Source organism: Rhopilema esculentum, chromosome 5 (assembly GCF_057945365.1).
Source record: "Rhopilema esculentum isolate cy_ngs chromosome 5, ASM5794536v1, whole genome shotgun sequence".
In the NCBI taxonomy this organism is placed as follows: Eukaryota; Metazoa; Cnidaria; class Scyphozoa; order Rhizostomeae; family Rhizostomatidae; genus Rhopilema; species Rhopilema esculentum.
Window position 1 is genome coordinate 6,185,969 of NC_142819.1, and position 18,328 is coordinate 6,204,296.

Sequence of the window (18,328 nt, forward strand, 5' to 3'; positions counted from 1 at the left end):
TTTAGGACGGGAATAAACATTTTAAACTGCAATGGCGGAAATCATAAACAGATATCATAACACAAAAGGAGAGCTTGAGTAGACAGAAGATTTGAAAATGTTTTATTTTTGTTTACAAAAAGGCTGTGCCTGAATTTCACTGTGCCATTTCATAGACAATATATTTGGTAAAAAGATGGCTGAGCAAGGTTGTGATTTTGTGGTTATTGTGTGATTCTATTTTAGCCATTTCGTCTCCAACGGGCACCAACGTTTTATTTGATAGTGCAAGATCATTTGACATCGGTTTTTTAGTTCTTTGATACCTGTTATCTAATTTCCATTGATTTTTTATAAACTTACTAACTTTTATTACATCTTTTATTTGTTCACTTGGTGTGTTTGTTTGCAATCGATAGCTTACTGTAATGTGACCGCTTGCGGCAAAGACCGAGATACAACGTTTTTTTGGGGGGGGGGGGGAGAGGGGCAGCCCTGATAAATAAGTATAAAAACAGCAATATCTTACAAAATAAAAGTATTTTTCTTATGCCACTTAAGGATTATTTTACAAATTATACTTAGGTAACTCAGTACATTTATAAGTCATGATTAAAAAGAAAAAAAATTTTGATCATCTATGTGTGTTTTTTTTGTATTTGTATATGTATATGTTGCTACCTAGCATCCAAAGGTAGTTTTTAGGACACTGAAAAGATATGTTTATTGAGCAGTGTCCTGGTCCTGTTTTCTTAATTATGGTTTATGAATGTACTGAGTTACCTAAGTATAATTTGTCATACAACACACAGGATCTCTTAAAATCCTTGGCACAAAAAGCCAGTGACCGAAAACATGATTATTTTACAAGTTTTGAGAAATTTTGCCATGAATTAAGCACTACAATCAGAATTTCATGACTGATTAATACAATTGGCCGGCTTCAATGGCACTTTAATGAAAAGGCACTCTGGCCCCTCCTGCTCATCCTATAAAAAAGCAGCAGGGGCAGTTGACCCCCTGCACCCCCTTCTCCATCCTCCCTGTGTCATAGTCATCAACACCTTCCATTAACACCTTCTATTGTCTCTGTATCCACAGTAATGTAATCAACAAAACTTTCATAGTGTTTCCTCCTTTTATGTGTATTCACCCTGTATCCAATCAGTCAATAAAGTCATCCAGATGCATCAGCCCCAGAATATTTTCTCTTGCTGGCTCTGGTTTTCTGCATGTTGAGTCATATCATATAAACAGCAGCACACTCAATAGAAGCAAAGTATAGAAACTGATCAACAACATCCAGCCATTCTATACATGGTCCAAACTGTAAAAATCATGTCTACAAAGAACCTCCAGCCTTTCTGTGTTTACCATATGTATGTCTGCATGTATGCAAAAACATCTTCCTTTTTTTCTTGCAAATTATTTTTTCTATATAATTTCATGTTTTAATTTATTTCTAGGACCATCACAAGAACTTTGGAAAAGTAGAGAGGCTTTTCTTGAAGTTTTCTTTTATGGAGTTTCACAGTTCATGTTTGATCAAGCAAAAGAGCTTGCGGTGTGGCAAATATATATTCTTTGCTTTACTTTTAAATTAAGGACTTAGAGCTTTATAATCTTGTTTGCAATATCTAATATGACATTTGAAAATAAAATTTGATGTTTAAAATATTTTGTGCGAAATGGTTAACAACAGCTTGCTACATAGTAGGATTTGAACTTTGTACAAACGTTGTGACTATTTTCAAGCCATAAATAGTTGCTTAAAAAGCTGTGACAGGAACTGTGACTGTAAATGAAGCTAGAATATTTTTGCGTATTTGGGTCTAGATTTTAAGTGACAGTAACCTGTATGTAGAAACTTTTAGTAAAAGTAACTTTGCATGAAGAGACTAAAAGCAAAATTGATTGTGTAGAATTTTGCAGATTCATTGGTATTTGGGGGCTTCTTTTAAATTTCTCCAAAAAACAGCAAGCTAGTCAATTGTTTATTTATCAAACATAGGCTTTGTTTCATTCCTATACATCATTCAATACTTTTTGCTAAAGATGGTTTGTTTATGAATCATCATTATGTTGGTGTTCAGTTAGAAATTTTCATTGTTTCTTAGGATAAAGAGAAAGAGGCAACAAAATTTCCTGCAAGTATTTGGCTGCAATTATGTAGTGTGCTTACTGATCTGGTCTCTGCAGAGAAGCTGTACTCCTCATTAACATACATAGAGAGAAGACTGTTACGGAGAGATGTTAGTTATTGTTATACCCTTAATAATTGATTATATTTACTGTTCTTGTTTGAAATGGTACAAACATGTTAATGATAATGAACAGGGACATTGTAGGAATTTTTATGGGCCAGGAAAATCAAGTTTTTAGGGGCACAACATTTTGATGCTGATTGCTTTTTGTTGTCATCACTTATAATATGTTAGATCTTACTTCACTTGGTTTTTCTCAAAAAATCTGATGTTACTAATAATAAAAGCTTTTATGGAAGAAAAATCAAACAGGCCCACATGAAGATTTTTAAGGGCCTACCAGGAATTTTCCAGAGTTCACCAGGCCTCTGATAATGAATAGAAAACAGTAATTTTTCTCTTTTATTACTTTCCTTTTTAGGCAGTTTTATCACTTAAACTCATTGCAGTCCCCAGAGTAGGAACAAGGCTTATAAAGTACTGTATAAGTGATATTCATAGAGTTTTGTTTGTAAATAGAAAGAACCTAGAAAATAAAAAGAGCAAAGAAAGCCAGTATTGTTCTATTGTTATTCAGTTCTTTGTTTTTTAGCTGGTTCGACCACTTTATGACAAGCTTCAAACAGACTTAAAAAGACTTGAACTGACAGGTGAAGCCTCCTTACAAGAGAACAGTGACATAACAGAGGCAATGGCCAGTGATCTAGCAAAACAGCTCTCACAATTTATATCTGCTAGAAAAGAGATGATAGACTTGTATCCTTTTCAGCTGCCCTTGTTGATTATTTCCATTGAACAACCATTCTTCATGAGAAAAGTCCTCAGCTTGTCTAAAATTTTCTATTGTCTTATTGCTTTAGGTTTAGAAACAACTCTCTAATTTTTCTGGACAGTAAACTTTGAATTTTTTGGGTTTAAATTTGAAAAACAATCAACTCATCAGTTGTGCATAAACCCAATTGAGTCTTTTTTAACTGGAAATTGACTATCCAATTTTGCCCCATGTTTTACAATCATTTCCCTTTTTGTATTTTTTGTTTGTTTCTTTTTTATTTATCGTTGCTGGAATATTGCTCTATTCAACAAGTGATGAAAAATTCTTTTTTTATAAGCATCAGCATTTAACACACATTCCTTACTTTGAAATGTTCTAAGACAATTTTTGAAAAACAATATTATTGATATACATCTTTCCTGAAGCAATCTCTTCTTTCAGTTCTAAGAAAATAAAGCTAAATGTTCCATTAACGAAATCAAAGTTACATTAAAATGGCAAAAAATAGGTGGGAAAATAAAGAAAGCGAAGATCAGTTGGTTAAACTTATAGACAATATTATCGAAAGGTAAACAACTCTTTTCAGCGATACGAAGGTATTCTTTGGTATCAGCAATACGAAGGAATCTCTTCACATGTGAATCACATCATTGCTTGGCAATGGGCATTAGCCAATATCTGCCTTGGTTAAATATGATTAGCCGTTAGTGACTAGGGATCCCAGATATCAGTGACGTTAGTTTGCTATCATAGGGATCCCAGATATTCATTAGTTGACCCTAGATATCCATTATGCTTTAAGCCTTTGTACATTTCCAGTAGTTTGTGATGATGTGATATGCAGCAGCGATCTTTATCGAACCGTTTATGCAAAATCTAAACAATCCTTCGGCCAGCTCTTCTCTTGTCTTTGATAACTTCTCTTTAACCGCTTATTTTGATAGCAGTTGAGAAATAGTTGAGCTGCTAATGCTAGCTTAGGAAAAATTATGTTCTACCAAAACACTTGGGAAAATTTTCATCATTGGGTTTTGAATGGAGGAAGGGTGTCATGTTTCTTCACTTTGTGTCAAGATTTAGGGTGAAAACTTGAAGTTTAGAGTTGCATATTAAAAGCTATCTTGCTCTATAAGTCCACTGAGCACATCTCTGCTTATATGACATTCAGAATGATTTTTGAGAAAATATGGTCACATCCTTTTAAAGATGATATTTGACGCTATATAGCGTTATTCTAAGCTTAGTTATTTTTTCTTTGGTATTGGCAAAGGACGACTCAGAAGCTAGAGCTCATCATTTGTACCCATGCTGGTAGGCACCATTATACACACTGCCAAAGTCGAGGGTCTGCCTACAGTCTGGCAGTCTGTGTAAAAATAGCTGGTTAAGAGACAGGGGAGAGCTCACACCTGAAATGACAGTTGCTCAAATGTCAAAATAATATTAAAACTACTGAGTTGCCCATATTACATATTTTTGGTCAACATTTGATGTGAACCAATCCTCTTGTATTTCCGTTTTTTCTACAGCCCAAAGTAAAATAGAATTTAGCAGGTTTATAGTCTCTTCAATCATTTTTTCTTTCAGACACAACAACGAATTTCACCATCCAATATTGGATTCACTGAAAACAGGCTTCAGGTAAATATTTTATTTTCACTAATCACTGCAGTGAGCCTCAATTGAGGGACATTACCAAATAACCAACACTCTCAATAATGAAGATATCTATATCTAGACTTACTTCAAAGTGATCTGTTCGAAAATTTTCTATTTTTAATGTCCGAAAATTTCCCATTATTCTTTTGTAATTTTAGTAATTGACAGCAGCTGATGAAACTTATTTGCCTTTAATAGACAGTAATTTTTAAACTTTTACTGTAGTATTTAAGCAAACAAAGGACGCTAGATCAAAACCTTTTTCTATGTAAGCATGTTTTGTTCGCGTTCGATTAATTGTTATTATTGCTAAAGCTGGCCAAACAAGTATGCTATTAGTACATCTCTGTGATCTGCCTGTTTAGGCCACCTATGTCTAAAACATTACTTTATCGATAGCAGGAAGTTTTTTCCATGATGATATGCCTTTGTCAGTTTTATTCCTCTAGAAGCTTTTTATTCAATCTATTTTTTACTGTCTAAGAACTTAGTTAGAGAGAGGATTTAGCGACTAGATACAGAGAGGTTATTCTGATATTCTAAAGCAAGCTAAAAGTGACATTTTCCTTTGAATAAAATTTTCTAGAATGGTGCTTCTGGTCGAAGGTCGAGCAAATGAACGAAGCTGGGGTGTTAGGCAATACAAGTTTCGTTGGTTTATCAGAGTGACGTCATTGTAACTATTTTTAATTTTGTATGTGAAAACGGCAACCTCTTCCTAGTAGGAAAGCGAATCATATTATACAAGAACTGCTCTCCAATGTCTACTTCATACATCATTCTATCAAACAGAAACGCCGAATTTTCAAAATATTGTAGTACTCTACAACTCTGTATAGAATTTAACATGTATTAAAAATGAAGTGTTTTACGGGAATACTTTTTGCAGCTTTGAAGCGGAAATTGTGCAGTGTCTCTGCAAAGCTGAAGTGAAAATGCAGCAATGGGATTTTTTCTCGTCTTTGCTACTTCTCTATCAGTGTCAGACAGACTTGAATTCATGGACACAGCTAGTTGTTCCTGGAACAGTGAGAGAGGTATGATATGATAACGTCAATTACAATAAACAAAACTTACAATAGTTTATGATAGATGTTATTTTAATTTGATGGGAAATGTCTAACTTTAGAGCTGGTTTCATCGATAGGACGTGCTTTCCCAAAACTGGACAAATTTACAGCATATAAATGTTATAATGATTCTGTTTGTACTCTGGGCGGAGTGATCTTTTTAAAAGCAGCTGCACTTGCGCACATTGATCTTTGAGAAATGTTACCAAATCTTAACAATAAAGTTGTGTGATGAAGGATCCTTTTGACGATGCTTGGGAGGACAAGGGCTGCTTTATTCTTTTTTGTGAAACGGGTTGTAACGACACAAAAATTTTGAAATTTAAAGGCAAACTTCAGAGCAAACTCATCAGAGAACATTTTCCTTGAAACGATGTACGAGGGTGAAAGTATTGTCGATTGAAATATTTCTCTCTTGGTGATTTGTAATTTATAATGGTAGTTTGATTGCAATAACACATTATTATTTGTTATTCTAAACGTTTCATTAGCAATTTCATTCAGGGGCTAAAGTAAAAAAATGAGATTCATAGGAAGTTGTAATTTTATTGTACATAATTTTCTCGGGTTGAGGCGACTTCTTTTCATTGCAGATAGCAGCTCAAACAACGGCTAAAAGTCCGGCATCTATGATTGCATCTAGAAAGAGCTGGCATGCTCCAACTCTATATAGATGGTTATACCAGGTTCAACTGGCAGCCATTTCAAAGGTATTAAAAAGCTTTACTTCACAATGCCCAGTCAAAGCCCTCGACTGAGAATTGGTTAAAAGCTCACTGACAATCTCACCCATCTCCCCATTCCCCATCACTCAAATCCTCCAGGAAATATATTTAGATACCCCATGGCTTGTTTTTGTTACCTTCAGCTTATTAGTAAATTCAAACCTTAACTTACACTAGAATAGTATCACCTACCTAATAACTGTTTTCGTATCAAAGTTTCGAATACACAGTTAAATAGTAATGCAGAATTCTAAATTTTCATGCCACGTGATGTTTTAGAACTGCACTATCTTGTGGAAATTTTAGACGCTTTTAGTTAGAAAGAATCTACGCTGCTTTTGAATATACGTGTTTAACTGCGACTAGACGGTGAAAATTAGACATATTCATTAGACACGAATTAGATAGAAAGTGCAACCCAGACAATATTTATTGTTGAAGGAAACAAATCCCTTTTTGTATCGTAGATATTACGTACTTTTTTATATAGATATGAAGAAGTGTGGCTACCATTTTTTATCCATAACCTGTTATATATTTTTGTACATGCAGTTCAGCCTGTATTTTCACTCTACATTGAGCTCACAAACTAATCAAGCGGAAATGAAGTTACTGACTGCAAAAACAACAGTCGACTATTTTGCAAAGTATGTCTTACACTTTTTGCCTTTGAGTTCCTAGAAATACTTTCATTTTAGCACATACAAACCTGGCGACTGTTTAACTCAAATTTTCTTCTGTGTGTTGTAATTGTCAACATATCAAGGAAATTTCTATCCGTTGTATATACCAAAAAAGACAAATGAACAATACAGCATACATCTTACATATGTCTTGCATAAACCACACATGGCAAATTTATATAGGTGAAAACAATTAATGTTCTTATCTGGGTTTTGCCTGCTTTCAGTCCAATGACATTAATTGACCTCTTTTTCTAGCCGAATGATAGTGATCCACTGTCATAACTTTACAACATCAAAAGTTTGAAGGCTTTTCTTGCCAGTAGGTAATGTGGGGTCTTTTTTTAATCCTGGTGCCAATCACTACACTCATCCCCCGCAATAGCTGCCCAAGGGGCATCAAGTCTTAAACTTAGGTTTGGTCTTCTCTCATAAAATCCTCTTGTTCATGAACCTATCTACCAAGAGCTCACTCTCTTTATCTTTGTCTTTATCTTATACCTAGAAGCCATTTACCTAAATGTCTCCTTTTATCTATAATCTAACCCCGGTTCTCAGGATTACCACGTTCATTCGAAAAAGTGAAGCATTCAACGTTTCTTTAATACTGGATACAACAACAATGGATCATGTGGCACCTGGCCATGGCTACTTTCTTCCCAATATTGAACATGAACGACGCACTGGCAAAGATACTTATCCTGCTATAGTCAGTCTTTTAGAGGTAATCATCCTTTCAGACCATCCATCTTTAGTGTCTTTACAAAAATTCCCAAAAGTCTTACCAAGGTATGATGCACTAGATTTTTGAATTTTTTTATGACATCTTCACTTCTCTCAACAACGTTTTTTATGCGATTTTAAAGGTTTGTCGTGGTCCAGTGGATTCCTGTAAGATAGTTATAGTTATACAACCAATTTATTTAGGGTGGGAGGTTTGGTGTCTTTCTACCAGAAGCAGTAAATATTTCAAATGACAGTAAAGCAACAAATTGTTCCAGAGACTTTCGCTGCAGAGACCAAATAAATTGACACAAATGCTTCTTGTAATTAGAAGATTCTAATTAAGGCTTTTACAGCTCAGGCGCTACCTTATCATGCAGCCCGCTACCTTATCAGGCGCTACCTTATCATGCAGTTCTATTAATTTTTCTAAATTTACGTTAATGAACCGTTTTCTGGAGAACAAACCATTTTTCATGCTTATCCAAGAATTTTGTTTTGCATTCCTCATACTTTACTTTGTATGTAATTTTTCAGCCACAACCGACCAGTCACTGGCCCAACGTCATCTCGATACTCATTGATCGAGCAGCTGATTTGGCCCATCCGGGTAGAATCGTGTACTACTTTGATGATGTAAGTGCTCCATACGAGCCCTAAAGTCAGAGACTAGATAAAACATAAAGTAAAATACAGGGCCGGTGCTTTGATTGATATCTTTGATAGATAAAAGTAAATTACAGGGCAGGGCTTTGATTGATATCAGTAGTTTAATTTACAGAATAAGTTAACTTGGGTAAATTTGAAAGATTATTATTATTATAGTATTATCGTATTGATTAAAGGCATTTGACATGCAAAAATAACTCGATCAGAGCACGCGCTTTTGAAAGGAATTTGAAACTATTCACGTGAAACCTCTCTAGGGTTTCGCCGATTCGCAGAAAGGCGGAAGCTGTTCACATGTTTTTCTCTGTGCGTAATTTGGTTGATCAACCCCTCAGGTACAAGTGGCTGTAAGCCACTTTTACCTATGCCGAATTCCTTTAAGGAAATTGGTCCCCCTAGCTTATGATTCCTTGTTCCGTAATATCATATCCACATCAACAATCTATGTACTGTGGAGTTTTTTTGTATCTGCATTTGAGTTTATTTGGGAATTTACAGTTGTTTTAAATTATTTTTTATATTTTTATCAATGATTTTAGAAAGTCGGAAGCACCTACTACATCATCAAAGTCGACGTTCGAATTTTTCTACTTGTCATTTTCAACGTAAAGAAAAAGGAAAGAGACTCGCACATTTCAAAGTTTATGGCAGGTAAGAATTCTTTGCCCAGGTGAGTGTTTAGACGAAATACGAGAAAACGAGTTTCTTTTGCTAGTATGTCAATAAAGTGAGACAAGTATGAGTCCTATATATTATTTGTACACAAGGGAAGTGCCTGTAAAAAGGGAAAACATCTTAGCCAACAACATGATGCGGTTGGGGGGGGGGCAGTTTTCTCACTGCTTGTGTCGTCTCTAGTGTTGCCAAAGAGCACCCATTTAGATGTGAGGATGGCTTAGTGGTTACCGCTGACTACAGATCCAAGGGTTTAGGGTTCGAGTTCCTGCCATGACCAAATTTTCATTTAGAGTGAGTAGAATCCCAAGCAATCTGTAATTCCAGTTTTAGGAGTCTGTTAAAGAGATCCAGTTATATCCAGTAAAAGGCAATTTGGTCACATCGAGAGGAAGAGGATTAGAAAACTGCTCGATAAGCATAGCTTCTCCACGGCCTATAAACCATCAAAGATAGGTAGTCAACTACCAATACAAATTTGCTTCTGGGTAGACAGGAGATAGTGGACCATATCAGGTGTCGAGCTTCAGCACTGCTATCAATTGCACTATTCTTTTTTCGTTGGAGAAATATAGAATAGACTAAAATAGTAGTTGGTATTGGTCAATAGTTTTGAAGTTACCATGAACTTTAAACCAGATGTTTAAGCATCGAGTTCGTTGATGCACCGTTGAAAGTTCACCATACAGCTTCAATGGTTAAAAACCTTCTGCCGCTTTTGGTAACGTCATTGTTGATCTCGAAGCTTTCTTTCTCTAAAGAGTTGTTTCTGTCCCTTTTCATTCAATGCTGATTTATTTCAGAGACAAGATCATTACTGACCTATGAGAGGAACTACCAAATGCTGAAGCCAAGACAGGTGCAAAAGTTTCGAAATTAAATTATTTGCAATAAGATGCGACTCCCCTCTTCTTTTTTACTTTCCGAATGTACAATGCTGGCAAGATTTCTATCAAATCTAACAATTTTTAATTTATATCTATTGTAAGTTTTCGATTATGATAGAATTTTGGTGTTATTTAAGGTAAATTGTATCCATGCGAATATTCTACTATTTAAGGCAATGTTCATTTCCAAAGAATGGTGGCGATTCTGACGTTTTTTAGATCGAGCGTTTTAAGTGTTCAGATAGGAAGGTGCTTGTAATGCTATTCGTGCGAACTCTGACAGTGAGAAAAAATGACGATGATTTCACTTTTGGAGGTGAATGGGAGGAAGTTCTCACTAGTGATTTGATCTCATTTCAGCCTGACAGTTCCGCTCCTATATAATGATGCGCAGCTTACTTGTTTTTTCATGTTGAATTTTTGAGATTAAGGCAGTAAGTACCATAAACTCCTTGTTAAACAAAAAATGCCAATAAATCTAAGGCAGCCTTGAACGATAGAGCTACACATTGAAAAATTAAGCCTTTAAATACTTCTGAGAAACCCAATGTGCTGTTTATAAATAAACTAATTAACTCTACACTTTCTAAAATAACAATCGGAAATAAAATAAAACGTATTTTTAACTACAAAACAAGTCTTTGCTATTTTTCCGGTGTTTGCTGGGCGACCAAAGAAGATCCAGTCGGTCTTTTGTTAACATCACGAAGTAGTGCAGCACCTTAGAATAAAAAACATCAAAAACTAAGATACCCTAGAGGTACTTTAGCAGCAAAGACAATTCATCGGATATCCCAAGACAAATAGAATCATGCAAAACACACAAAGTGCCCTGAAACAGCTTTCTATCGGCCAATTTGGAGCTACTTCTGGGCTTGTTAGTAACCACCAAGAGCTTAATACTAATGCATGTATTCAACAACTAATATTTTTATAATATCATTATGGTTTCTGTAAAGAAATAAGCCGGCTTAAGAAAAAAGTGATTACACCGAGTTAAATTTGGGTTCCGATTTGTTCCTTTACGTAAGATCCACTTACTGGATTTATGAATAAAACAAATTTGGAAGACGTGATGATTGCATCGACTCATTCGACCTATGCATGATTATCAGGGTCTGTAATTACAATCATTCAATGAAACTGTTACCTTTCTTGCTATGTATACTTGGATAAATTCACCTTTAATAATTGTATTGACTTACGACTTATCGCAGCTTTCATTTTTTGGAAGAGAAAAGGTGGCAAAACAAATCCCTTTACATCTTCAGCTTTGATTCCAATATTATCCCTAATGAAATCAAATGGAAAAATATGTGAGGCAAGTAACCATGGTTGAAGGAAAAGGTGATGCAAAGAGTGCCATGAATTTGTAAGGCTTCAAGATGAAATAACAGGGCCCGCGCCACGAATTTTAAAGTGGGGGAGGGGGGAGGGCAAGGCTTCTTACCCTTTACTGCAGCTTTAAAACTAGTTGCTTTGCATAAAAGTTGGGGGCCCATGGCCACGCCCCCCAGGTGGTTTAATCTGCTATCAATGATTTAATCTGGCCTTGATCTCAAAAGCTACGCTTTGTGTTTACATACAATTTGTTCTGGCAATGAAAATAATTTCAGTTACCAAAGAAAACAGAAGTAACTGAAGTGCCACACCCAGACCACGCCTAGTTTCATCGCTTTGCAGCGGAATGTTTTCACATATCAAGCTTATTGCCCTAAGGAAGGGTCAACATTTTCCTGGACTTAGAATGGCCTGAAACATTTATTTTTTTCAAAATAAAAAGTCTGTTTTTCTTAAGTTCTTTGCAGGTAAATAATAAATGGGATAGAGGATATGGAGCTCATATGGAGTGGGTATAAATGGATTTAGCAAGCTGGGGGTTAGCAGCAAACTCACTTGTAATCTTGATGCGTTGTTGCTAAAGTCCTTATATCATCAGCGATCATTACAAAGGCCTGAAACAGTAAAATTATGAAGAAAATCTATTAAAATGCTAACATGAATTGATAAATGATAATAAAATTCCATGATTCGGAATTATTCAGAATAGATTCCATAAATGAATGTAAACCAATTATAATATCCAATATGCTAAAGTCTACATTTGCTAAATAATTTGTGATATTTAATGCATTAAATTGTTATAGGAATTTAAAACAGCTCTTTGTTCACAAGGCAAATTAACCTGTCCGGATGCCCTTAAATCATACAGCATTTAAATAAACATTCTGAAAACAATGGAACTGTAATGAATTAATCATTCATGAAGTTAATAAGAGGCTGCATTTTTAGACACAGAGTTCTCATTGTCAGAAAATTTTTGTTCTCAATCTTGGTGGGACATAAGTTTGTTACAGGTTACCTTCCCTCCAGTAATTGGCATGTGCCCGTTGTCATAGAGCCATTGTTTATCGTCTTGATCAGCCATATACTGTTGACAAATAAATCAAAACCCATTACATTGAACTAAAGGCTATACTACTTGCCAATCATAGAACTAGTGAGACTACGGTCACACTGCTTCATATTTCCTCTGCTCTTTTTACATTCTGACCCTTTTTAAAGAAATGATTCATGTTTTTGAATTGATTCGTAACCAACAGTAAACATGATGCTTCCAGTCAAAGCATTCTTTGCTTGGCCTTAATTTATGCTCGATGGAGTATTGGAATATATCAAAATATTGATACTTGGGATTTTTCATGTCAGTTACATTTATACCCACATCATTCTATTTTGAAAGGTCACTAATTTACCACTGTTTTTAATTTACATTTAGATATAAATGTATTCCAAGTAAGGCATTCTTACACCATTACTATGACATTCCTAAAGCATAAACTTATAAAAAAGTATGATTTACAATTGGCAATATCAGATAGGTGTTCCCAGTATCATACTTCTGTAGTATCAAGCAAAACGCTAGCTTCTGGCAACCCATTTAAACAGGACACACTTGGGCTTTAATCTTGCCTACAGCTATTCTTGAAATTAAAGCAACAAACGTGGCACAGAATAACCAAACATAGCAGAAATAGCAGGAAAATAGGTGCAGATGAATAAGTTTCTGTGGTGTTCTTACTTTAAATTATCATACATACCTTGAATAAATCTGGATGCCTTGTATAAAGTCTTCCTCTTGCAGAAGCAAAGCCTAGAATTCTGTATTGAAAGGTACAAACTGCATTAGTTTTGCAAGCAAGACAATCTAATGCTGTTTACTGAAAGCTGTATCAGTGAAAATATGTAGATTGAAAACTATTTTTTGAAAATCTTTATTAAATGATAAAAGTTTAGGCAACAAATTATGTAAGGGTGCCAGTCCAAGTCTTGACTCTGAAAGTTTTCTTACAGCAAGAAAGCAGTCATTGAAGTAGCAATAAAACAGAAGTGCTAACTTACTTATTTGCCTTGACACCCATGATGAATTCAGTTCCATCTATCAATCTTGCCTCATCCCACTGAAGAAAAAATGAAATTTGAAGCTTAAAGCCTTTGCCAAGAGCATAAGATCATAAAGGTGGACAGTAGATTAGATATGACATATTTCCCTCACAGCCAAAACAAAAGATGGTTTAGTATCTTTGCTTAAGTTAAGATACCTGCAAGACTCTAGCTTATACTTACTGCTGGGTAAACATAATCATCTCTTGGTCTATAAATGAAAACATCATGCTGTTATAAATGAAGCTGATCAATAAATACATGTATATGAGAAAAAACAGTTTCGTGATAAATTCAACTTGGAAGCTTTTTATGCATAGAACAGAATGATTCTAAATTGGTTCTAGTCTATTCACCAAAAACATTTATGAAAAACAATGTACTTTATAACTGATTTTTAACTCTTGATATTGAAATCAAATTTTTCACTAGCAACTTTTTTCCAGCTTGTGCCAGAGAAAAAGATCTTCTCAGTTAAAAAAATAAATTGCAGTTGTTTGATAGAAAATATTTGATAAATAAGCAAAGCAGGAAATAAATAAGATAACCTACCTGTGGTCTTCTCGCCTCATTTTTTTCTGATATAAAATAGATAAAATCATTGTTACATTACCAAAATAAAAATGAGTTAACAGTTAAAAAAGTAAATCTAATTGTTGGTTAATTGCTACTGATATCAAAAAGTAGTATGAAAACCATAGCTCTGTAAAACAAATAGTGGCTTAAGCCCTTAAGATGTTCCTTGTTTTTTTAATTCAGTGCCTACTGAAACTTTGGTCTCAAGATTTTCAATTTGAATTTTCGAATTTTCCATTTTGCATGTAGTGTTTTGTTGATGGGCCTGAAAGTTCACTTAGCCAGGCAGGATAAAAAACGTTTCTGGCTTCTTTAACAAGATAGATGCCTGAATATGTTACAATAAAAACAGAATATTTTACATAAATAATTAAAATAATGTCCTCATGATTTGCTTCATACCTTTTTTATTATAACTGGTTTAATTGGCATTGGTCGTTTCTTCTCTGTCATCTAAAAAGCAAGCTTCTTTGATTAATTGACTAGTATGTGATGGCATTTTGCTATACAAATGCTCAGATATTAACAATGCTTAAACAAAATGCATAATCTTTTCCATATTATTACAGCTGTGTCTAATTTCTTTGAAAATTTGGTTAGCACAGCTACAATAAACTTGAAATTGATATCTAAAATGCCAAGTATATGTTAAAGCATATTATACCATATATCTTATTGACATTTTACTGACATCAACACTTGTATTCTTTACTTCAATATATCTACCTGTGGTTCATCATCTTTTTCCTCTTCCTTATTGTCACTTTGAAACAGTGTCTTAGCCTAGGATATAAAAATTTATTTCAAAATACTATATATAATGCAACATTAGATGGTTATTTATGAATTAACGTGCCAGTGTGATTCTGGCTATGTAGGACGCACAACCCAAGGATTGGGGGATAGGATAAAACAGCATGTTCCTTCCAACATAAGAAACAAAACTGCCCCTCAAAGAGAACAGCCTCCTTGATCTTGTAGGTCTAGAATTACTGTTAAAAAAAGTGATTCTGCCATCGGTCAACATCTTGTAGACAACCCAGATTGTGCAAAACTCTATAATGGTGACATGTTTCAGATAGTTGGCAGAGCCCGGTCGTCCTTCCATCTAGCAGTTTTGGAATCGATCTACATACAAACAAAAAAGCTGCCATTGTGTAGACAAAAGGAGTTTGTTTTCTTTCTTGGACTGCAGTGGTAATTTTTCTTTAGGCACGGAGCACTGACCGATATATACCGGTCTTGTGCTTGCGTTTTTCTGATTTGCCTATTTCGATCCACAACTGGGTATATATATATTTCATCGTGTTCTTTCGGACCTTCATTCTGACGTTTTATGCTGTGAGGAGTGTCAGACAGAAAAGCTTTTAGTTAATATGTTGTAAAATGTTTTATTTTTTAAAAGCTATTTTCAAGTTCTGTACCGTGAAAAATCTGTTAGAATGTTATCCTAGCCTGGTATATTCAAAACATGCAATTCTGATAGCTCATGATGACTAAACTTGATTATCATATTCTAACTCACCTCATCTAAAGCTCTTCTCAAAATGTATTTCACATGATCCTCAGTAAGTGGTTCTTTTGTGTTATCTGAAATGTTATATGCAGCCATTCGGAACATCTACAAAACAGAAAATAAATATTCAAAACATTTTATACTCTAAAGTACAGGTTCCAATTTCCTATATATATCTTATCATTGTTTGATTTATTTCATTCAATATAAATGTAAATAATATTTGACAAAGGATTGTGGAGAGTGGACAAAAGATAATTACTATTTGATTTTGAACCTATAAATTCATCCAGACAGCTGGGTACTACAAATTATATACCATCATCAATAAAACACAGTTTTCTCTTTATTTTTTGGTGTTCCAAGATATTATCTTAAACCTGATAATCAGAACAAAAATTTAGACTGTCTTCTTTCAGAATCCACTTTTATAGGATGCAAAATAACATAGGATACTCGTGAAAAAGGTTGCTTGCAGATTTGAGATGACCAACTGTAATTCCATAGACTTTTGGTAATTGCTAATATGTATATTGCAATTAATACCACATGTGAACCTCTTTGACAAAATATGTCAGAGTTTTTAACTTCGCTATAAGTTAAAAATTAAACATGTTAACATTTGTTTATAAGTAAAAAATGTTTTATGTGTATAAAATGAAAATTTTACCTCTTGGTAACTTTGAAGAACCCTTTCAATGTCAGCATTCAAACTTGGTTGTAAGGCCGATCTAACAAGCTCCAGGGCTTTAGCAGGGTTTGATCCGGTACTTGTTCTTAAGAAAAATATGACTGTTTCAAAAGATCTTAATGCCAGTGGTTAAAAAGGCAGTCTTTGAACAAAAAAAATATATATTATATGACTCTATAAAGATAAATAAAATTAGATTGGGGAAAACAAAACAGCAAGAAAAACACCTAGAAAATGAACAAAAAAGGCTCCCAGTCAAGAAAAACTGCTACTCCTTAGGAGTATACAATTCAGTGTTGCGTTAGAGCATAGTTAGAGTAAACTTTCCAAAAAGTTTTCTAACCTATTATTGCAAAAAAGTGGAGGGGCTATAGCCCCTGCTAGCCTAATGACTTTGCGGTGCCTGATTGTTCCTATGACTTTTCTAGAATGTTTGCTCACGATATGAATCTTTAAACACCAGAGATAAACAATTTCATAAAATGAAATACAGCAAAGTAGAAACCTAGAGATTGAATGATACTGACTAAAATTTTCAAAAAATACCTTGTTCTGTTCATGAAAATTGCTGTTTTGCCAAGGGGCCTAAAAGAAAGCTAGCATGTAAGAAGCTTGACTGAAAACTAATAATAAGAAACAATATTTTCTAATTTATTGGTATGGTCCATGAAATAGGGTTCATAAATTGATAATAACTGAAATTAACCACTGTGCAAATCTTTGACATGTTACCTTCTTTTAGGAAAATTTTTTGCGGTCATGTTGAATGGATTTGAGGCCTGCAATGAACAAAAACAGATTTTGCTATAAAAGAAAAAAGTTACATAAAAACAAAAAGCTAACATGTGGTTAAAACAAAAAGCTGATCAGTGGTACAAATGAAACCCTTGGGATGGTGTTGTTGTTAATATGAAAACCCATTTGTAATAAGGGATTATTAAAGTAAAAATGATGATGGTAATGAATAACAATAATGAGTGAAATGCCTGGAATATCATTTGTCCGGTATTGTCATAAATGTTTTAATGAAAATAAAGTTTTAAGCTACACATAATTTAGCAAATCATTCATTATTCATTCGATATAATTTTTAATGGGTTTAGTATTTTACATATCATTGAAACTAAATACTGAATATTATGATTTCTTTAATTTTGATAAAGCAGCTTCAAATAAACTTTACCAGTTTTACCGGCTCATGTCTTCCGTCGGACAAGGACTCTCTGAAATACAAAAGAAAATTTTTTTGTTCACAGAGTTAAAGTAAAAAAGATCAATTTTAAACTAGAAGCATTCTATAAATCATGGCTGTTAAATTATCTTTCAATCTAAAGTCTTTATGATTAACTAGAGTAGCTACTAGTGATTTCGAATTACCTCTTTCTTTTAAGTTTACTTGAAAGTGGGGTGCCATCAAAACTTCGTTGTTGATATGGTGGCCTGATTATTGCCCCGTCCTTTCCGTGTTGTTGTCTTTGTGGCGTCTTGATTTGTTCCAGTGAACCTGCTGTTCCTTCACTTCCAATCTGACTACTTTCAACCATGTTTACAACCAACTCTTATAAAATTTATTATCGATGTTTTTTTCAGTCCGATTAGATTTCCACCTGTTTTGCTTCTATCTATTTCTTGCTGTAGCCGTAACGAGGCCTGTATCAAATTATACCAACCTCTCTTCGATGCCAGTGGTGTGTAAATATAAAGTATCTTGACAAAAATATTTCCCATTCTAGACGTAGCATTTGTTAATATGCTACATGCCTACATGCCAATTTTTACATTTCAATAAGCTCTATGTAGGTTCAATCGATTACATCACCTTGTCCTTGAAAATTATCCTGAAATTCTTGCAGCCCATCCCCTCTTGAAATAGGAAATTTCAAACTACAATCACAGGGGGTGGTACTCCCTACTTTTCTATACGGGGGGGGGGGGGGGGGGGTCCTTGTCAATATTTGGGGTCTGAGATTTTAGAAAAAAAATATATTTGGGTTCTGTGAATTACAGGTAAAGAAAAATTAAATATTTGGGGTCTGAGAAGTGAAAACGAAG

General features: G+C 34.3%; 2 protein-coding genes across 3 annotated transcripts; one reads left to right on the forward strand and one right to left on the reverse strand.

Moving 5' to 3' along the window:
• Positions 1-24: 24 nt before the first annotated feature.
• Positions 25-10,185, forward strand: LOC135689617 (KICSTOR subunit 2). The gene is made up of 13 exons (XM_065206912.2): positions 25-188; positions 1,446-1,543; positions 2,097-2,231; positions 2,776-2,939; positions 3,443-3,526; positions 4,546-4,599; positions 5,507-5,654; positions 6,281-6,397; positions 6,965-7,059; positions 7,654-7,819; positions 8,356-8,454; positions 9,027-9,138; positions 9,966-10,185. The coding sequence occupies exons 1-13, from the start codon at positions 176-178 to the stop codon at positions 10,040-10,042; spliced, it is 1,362 nt and encodes a 453-aa protein (XP_065062984.2). The 5' UTR covers positions 25-175; the 3' UTR covers positions 10,043-10,185.
• Positions 10,186-10,579: 394 nt separating this feature from the next.
• On the reverse strand, positions 10,580-17,934 carry LOC135689619 (deoxynucleotidyltransferase terminal-interacting protein 1). Of its 2 annotated transcripts, none has more exons than XM_065206915.2 (16): positions 17,654-17,934; positions 17,469-17,499; positions 17,009-17,055; positions 16,823-16,861; positions 16,256-16,361; positions 15,595-15,690; positions 14,796-14,852; positions 14,472-14,522; positions 14,046-14,071; positions 13,677-13,704; positions 13,452-13,510; positions 13,151-13,211; positions 12,412-12,480; positions 11,946-12,004; positions 11,255-11,340; positions 10,580-10,770 (listed from the first exon to the last, which is right to left on the reverse strand). In XM_065206915.2, exons 1-16 carry the CDS (start codon positions 17,818-17,820, stop codon positions 10,694-10,696), a joined length of 1,059 nt encoding a protein of 352 aa, XP_065062987.2. In that variant the 5' UTR covers positions 17,821-17,934; the 3' UTR covers positions 10,580-10,693. The 2 variants fall into 2 exon arrangements, with proteins under 2 accessions (XP_065062987.2, XP_065062986.2); XM_065206914.2 differs by having other exon boundaries at positions 17,460-17,499; positions 17,654-17,929.
• Positions 17,935-18,328: the final 394 nt, after the last annotated feature.